This window comes from Lampetra planeri, chromosome 7, assembly GCF_965212315.1.
Source record: "Lampetra planeri chromosome 7, kcLamPlan1.2.h2, whole genome shotgun sequence".
Classification (NCBI taxonomy): domain Eukaryota; kingdom Metazoa; phylum Chordata; class Hyperoartia; order Petromyzontiformes; family Petromyzontidae; genus Lampetra; species Lampetra planeri.
In genome coordinates this window covers 9,834,362-9,841,019 of record NC_136113.1, presented here as the reverse complement: position 1 = coordinate 9,841,019, position 6,658 = coordinate 9,834,362, and the positions used below count along the sequence as shown (strand labels likewise).

At 41.0% G+C, this 6,658-nt stretch overlaps 1 protein-coding gene across 10 annotated transcripts; it reads right to left on the bottom strand.

Moving 5' to 3' along the window:
* Positions 1–520: 520 nt before the first annotated feature.
* Positions 521–6,658, bottom strand: SUPT7L (SPT7 like, STAGA complex subunit gamma). 10 transcript variants are annotated; one of them, XM_078596257.1, is made up of 6 exons: positions 6,546–6,658; positions 4,767–4,844; positions 3,843–4,335; positions 3,300–3,674; positions 2,913–3,067; positions 521–2,734 (listed from the first exon to the last, which is right to left on the bottom strand). In XM_078596257.1, the coding sequence occupies exons 3-6, from the start codon at positions 4,325–4,327 to the stop codon at positions 2,460–2,462; spliced, it is 1,290 nt and encodes a 429-aa protein (XP_078452383.1). In that variant the 5' UTR covers positions 4,328–4,335; positions 4,767–4,844; positions 6,546–6,658; the 3' UTR covers positions 521–2,459. The 10 variants fall into 10 exon arrangements, with proteins under 10 accessions (XP_078452383.1, XP_078452390.1, XP_078452382.1 ...); XM_078596264.1 differs by having other exon boundaries at positions 6,346–6,645; XM_078596256.1 differs by having other exon boundaries at positions 6,496–6,644.

Here is a 6,658-nt window from a genome sequence, read left to right as displayed (position 1 = left end):
ACGAAAACTTCAAATCTAGAACTGACGTATAAAATATAAACGGAGTACAAACGTGTGGGTCTTCAGACTAAGCCGCTAATGCGTTAACTGTAGCTGGTTTTAACACTGGATTCCCACATCGTACAAACAGCTAAAATAAGTCGTCAGTTTTTACAGACGTGCTCGCATTTTTTTAGACGCCCATCATAGCTGTGATATTTTAATATGATTATACAGATGTGCTAATCTGAGGATTTTTACTTCGGCGTGGTTGGGGCTCTGCAGGCTGATGTTGTGCTCCATCTACTGTCAAAAACAGTTACTGCGCTGCAATCAGGAGCCAGCGCTCTTTAAAGAGTTTTACAGCACAAATCCCAATGCAAAGCATCTGGTTATTTCCTTTTAATACACCGATCCGAGGATCCTAAACAAAATAGATTTACGACAATTACTAATAGAAAAATGGTATGTTTGAAAGAAACGCATTATTATGAAAAATATGTTCAAAGCAATAAATACAAAACACATGAACCGTGTCAAATGCGCTGTCGGAAATCATTCCATACTGTTTTATTTATGAACACAAATTGGAAATGCATCGTAGCAGTCCAACACACCGAGATGATGAATATTTCTGAGCTTCAGGTCAAACTGAGCAGCAAAGTGTAAAATGAATGTTGCTTCTGACCAAAAAACTGGCATTTTATGAAACCTACCTGATGATCCTAAGTTAATCAATGATTACAATATAATTATTATTAATGCAAAACTTTAGTATTAATGAGAATGTACATGCTAGACACTTTCATTTATCTAATTAGTTTATTTTAATGGAACTAGAATTATTTTCTCTATTTCCTTTGACTCCCATTTGAATAAATCCTTGTTACAATCATAAAAATAAACCTGGCCGACAACGGTTCAATTATTATTAACCATAAGGAGGCACTAGAGAGCAGATGAGAATAAACACAGTAACTTCCATTTGAGTACAACGCCCACAAATTCTTCAAGAGGCAAAGACAACATTTAAAAGTATCGTTACAAATTAATATAGATGTGTGCACTGCACTCTTACAAACCTTAATATTTAACTTATTTCACGTAACTTTAACACGTAGGCTTTCGCGACCAATATCATCCATAAGAGGTTTTTGGGTGAGATCGCGTAAATGTGTCGTTAAAACCCGCCACCACCCGACACAGCCAACTAGTAAGGGTTGTCACGTAAACAAAACATGCCAATTCGTTACTAGTACAGCACACCGATGTGTTGGAGAGCCAAGCCACAACATTTACAATCGGAGTACGACGTTTCGCCAGTTATTACAACTAGCTTCATAAGGCGACAGCCAGATTTGTGGTATTGTAAGTGGAATCGGTGAAAATCTATGCAGCATCCAAGCTCTTCTTTTTAATGTCAAATAATTGGCGCAAATAACATCTCCAAAGCTGTTTCTCAGTTCACAATTAATAACGCCATTAACTACAATTGGCGTTTCCTCAACATTTTCAAAGAGAGCTTAAAATGTAAGAATTGTTCTGTATTACCCAAGACAAAGCAGAATGATAACCATTAAGCCACATCTACTCGCTCCAGAGAAGCCAAAGGACAATACATATTGACTCATGAGGGTTGCATAATATCACCCATTACAATCGGTTTAAGGAATATAACACTTTAACACATCGGGTGAATTATGCAGGTAATCATGCATTTTTCCAAGTGGGGATTTGACTGTTAGTGGTTGCATTTTCACTAATATATTTTACAATGAAATGACTTGCGTTTCTTTTACCAGTTTTTCAGACAATTGACTCGTAAATAGTATGCATATTATAGATGAATTTATACTATAAAACAAAACTGTTCTTTTAATGTAAAACAAATTTAGACATTACACGAAATAATATTACATGGGAAATGTATAATTTGCTATGATCAGGTTTTTCTTTGTTTTATCTGAAATCAAATATGTTACATTAAAAGCATGGAGAGGTGCATGCTGGTATTTACAGAAAAAAGAAGCCGAAAGCCTGCATCAGTGAACATAGGCAGGTTAGACATCTTGACAGTAAAGAAAAACAAGGGCAATGCAAGAAGGAATGATGGCCAGTAGCCAAGACTCACAACGGAGTGGCAGCAAAAGCAAAGAACACGGCGGTGCAGATGACATCAGATCATGTGTAGGTGCTATATGGCATGCTGCGATTGCAGGACTATGGGAGATAGTGGTGGCTTGGGAAGAATTTAATCCAGTAGTGAAATGATAATGGCAGATGATGATGATAATGCATTACTTCTTCTATAATTCCTACTTCTACTGCATCTGTGCTTGACCAGCAATGGGCTTGTGGCACCCTCCACCCCAGCCAGTCACTTGCAACTGTTCCTGCCACCAGAGCAGAGAGACCCGAGTCCATCTTGATCTGGCACAGCCAAGCATGACGAGGCTGGCCAGCATTCTTCTACCACTGTCTTACATCTTTTTGAACTTTTTACGTTGCCTTTGTCCAAACATAGGTGGAGATGCTGTTGCGATGCTGTCCGGTGTGGGACACAAGTGGCTGCCATCTGAAGCAGTGGTATTGGGTGTCAGTGCAATGCCACCTTCACTCAGAGCTGACATTGGCTCATCAAAGGCACCTTCACAGCCAACCAACATGCCTGGAGGAGGCTCATCTGACTCCTGAGGCTCTGCCTTCACCTGCACCAGGCTCCATATAGGCGACACATCCCCTCCACTGTCTGTGCCTGTTATGTAAAACAAAATGTTACGGTAAGTTATTTTTGCAAGTACATTAATCAAAGATGTCAAATATGGAACGTATTCATGTGACAGGTACAAGGCGTTATGCTAAAAGTATTAAGGACAAAGTATGAATACACAACAATTTACTTTGAGTGACAATGATGAATGTCGATGCTCTACCTGCATTGCTGCTGGATTGTTCTGGGCCCTCAATTTCTAACTGCAACGGCTGTTGATCAGTAGCTGTTTGCTCAGTTTCACTTTCTTCGCTCACAGGGAAACTGATCTGCTCTCCCAATGGTTCCTCCTTCACGCGTAGCATCGTGGACAATACCCTAACACCACCAAAAAAAAGCAGTTTATGAAATACAAGATTATTAACATTACATCGCAGGCATTTAAAGAATAACTAAATTAGATCATTGTTGTTTCAGGACTTCTTGTACAAAAATAAAAATATGGTGGTATACACCCATTGTAACCAATATTTGGTAGTCCGTACAGCACAACCAGTTAGGGTTATTTGATGATATAATGACAATGACTGCCAGTTGTACTGGAACTCACCTTTCAGGGTTAAGCAGCCTCTCATACTCCTCTGCCAAGTGTCTGCTCGCCGAGAGCACATAAGCGTGGTAGTCGACCACACGCTCCTGCCAGAACTCCTGGAGATCCAGAACGCTGCCCAGCCCCGTCTCCTGGAACACTTGCTCTATGGCATCGGGAAAGCCTGTCTGGCCCGTCTGTGCTTCCCGGTCCACTGTTACACGAAGCAGCTTCGTCAGTTTGAGCATAAATTCATGGGTAATGTCCGTCAGGGTCTCTAGTGTTGACTCCATAGCAGTATCAAAGCCAGCATGTGCCAGTGCCGTTACCACAGCTCTGTGCAGCAGCTGGCGATTCTCAGCAGAGCTCACCTCCATCACTGGTTCTCCACAGCCTCTGCACACACGCATTATATGTAAAATTAAAGACAGGGAATGCACAACTTCAACCATTCACTGTACAAAATGGCTCACCACTTCGCAAAGGCTATGACCACCAGCATACTGAGCTGCCAATGCTGACACTTATTTCATAATAAAGATGCAATATAAAGAGTGAACGGACCTGTAAAAATCACCCGTCTCCATGTCCGGGTCACGGAGCCGCATTCTGAGCGTTGAGCCCCCCAGGTTGCTGCTGCCAAGCTCAGTGCCCATGGAAGCGAGCTCTTCGGGCAGTGGTGGGGGGCTGGGCAGTGGGGGCAGTGGTTCCACCTCCTCGCTCTTCACCACCTCACCTGCCCCCTGCTGCTGCTGCTGGGCGCTACTGATAAGCCCACGGAGGCGCCGGTTGTACTGCAGCAGGCGGATGGTGTGTGTGACGTGCAGTCCAGGGACCCTAGAGTCAGTGGTCCGGGCCGGGCTGACTGCGCAAGGCTGCAGCATTGCCGGCTCCCGCACCTCTGCCGCACGGGGCTCAGGCTGGAGCAGCTCCACAGCACTGCGCAGTGACTGACTGGGAGACACTGGGATCTCCCCCCAGTACCTCATCATCTTGTCCCTGCTGTTTTGCCTTTCGTTGTTACCGTTGTTTTTCCAACGTGATGGCATACAAAGCCCTGAAAGATTTACAAGAGTTTGCTTTGTTAATGACTTCATTCAGCAGTGTTGAAAAAGCAATGGCTAATTATGATGCCTTATTCTTTTCACAGGTTTACACGTATAAAAATTACGATTAACTGTTATGTCAAAAATATCACCCACAGTGCTATGTAAAATATTAGTGATCTATATGTCCAGAGGATTACAAAAATTAATATAAAGTTGAAGTAATATGTAAAGTATTTTGCCCAGTACAGGGTTGTGTTATTTAACAAAGTATTATATACCGAGGACTGGATATTTTAATATGCACTTGGTAATATGTATAAATTAAAAACATGCTGTGGCATATAGAGTATTTGCACATTAATAAGCAAACATATATGAATAAACAATAACACGGTTTATAATGTGAATGTGACTTTCAAACAAAAGTAGTTAAAATGACCAGACAAGAGAGATATATGTAAGATTTGTACTGCATTGGAGAAATCGGATTCCTCCAGTATAAATAAAGATTCTGATTCTGAAATGAAAGAGAATTGTGCTTAGAATTTGTAGCTAGCAGCATCTTGAAGATGATGAACATCGTTTTCAAAAAGAAGGAATCTTGTAAATGGACATGGAAGAGCCCACAATGAGAATTAAAACTTGATTATAATGGACATACACCAGACTGTAAAATGTCAGTAATTTCAACATCGGAAGTGACTAGACTGATGAATTGCAAGGTACACTTCAGCAGAGAAGACAACACCGCCTGCATGCAGAAACAAGATTATTAATATCATGTGGTATAGTATAGGATGTACCTAAATATATACGATACGCAACAGATTAAAATACCACGAGAAGTAAAATGATTAAATGGATGTCAGCACTTTAAATCAAGAAACACCCACAGGAATGAACAGTATACCACGTATTGAGGGCAAGGAAAAAAAATGGCAGAGAACACATTATCTGAAACCACTCTGTAAATAGGAAAAGAATGAGAAATATCAGAGAACACAAATGCAATTGCAGACGTCATTAATAACTGGGAGCATAAAAGCAAGAAAGACCCATAAACACTGGATTAATACAGAGATAGTTATAGCACATTAATATATCTGAGAAAACAATGTTCTAGATGCCACGCTTGAAGACGAAAAACAACCGTTATTTATAGTATGAAAAACATAAAGTGTCTGGACTAAATGGAATAACTGTGGCAACCAATAAAATTTTGATAAATACAAAAAAAGAGAAATAACTAGTAAAATCGAGGTGTATACACAATGTAGGTGCACAATTAACAAAGAAATATCACGTTCATCAATAACACTGCGTAAAACAGATAGATATAAATATTTCTGTATGTGCTATAAACGGGCCACTGTCCAAATCGTCGCCTATGTATGGTTTTCCCTTTTAAGGCAATGTGTAATTTTGACAAAAGTGTTGGATTTTTTGTACGCATCAGTACTTTACATTTAGTTTCGCATCAAAGATGTGCACATGAAGTATACATTTACCCGCATACAGTACCGCATTAAACTATAGTTCTAACACTGTGGGCACTCCCACCAAGACGTCTGGTCAGCGTGGAAGAGTAGACCAAACACCCTCGAGTGGAAGCACTTTATCCAGCAGTGGCGTGAGCAGGGAAATTCTATATTTGCCCTCCTGTAATGTTTGTTGTTGTTACTGTCTGACCCGCCCCAACTAAACATGTGAAAGAGCTTTATAGCTCATCGGATTCCTCCAGTCTATGTCAATATTCCGATTCTGAGTTGCAGGGCTGCACCCTTTAACTTTTACGATCAGTGCACAGATTGAGGTTGGTAGGAGTAATATTGTAGGTACATAAACGTGCATAAGTCAGTACACCAGTTTACACACCGTAATCGAGAGTAAGACCGCAGTGTAGTTATAAACTATACAACACAACTCATATACTATGCAATACCGTGGCACTTTACAGTCGTGCTAGTACATGTTTACGTATACCACCATGAAAATATCAAATAGAGTGCAGTACGTACATACATAGCTTAGCATTGTACATTACTTGCTATGTTAAACGATTCCAAATCATTGTTAAACTTTACATTACATGAAACCAAGATAGGCTGAGCGCTTCGACCTCGTCTTTGTCAGACGCGCAGTGCTACGATTATCATTGCTTATCTTACTTTATTGCATACAAATGTTGCGCCTTTCAACGTCAGTGATAATGTATTACTTTAAGAGCTCACGGCCTCTCGCAGACTAGGAACTTGGGCCTTAGGCCCCGCACGCGTCCGCGCAGCGAAATCTTCCGGCGCGCCCCACCAGTGCGTGGAAAGGTTCCGGCCG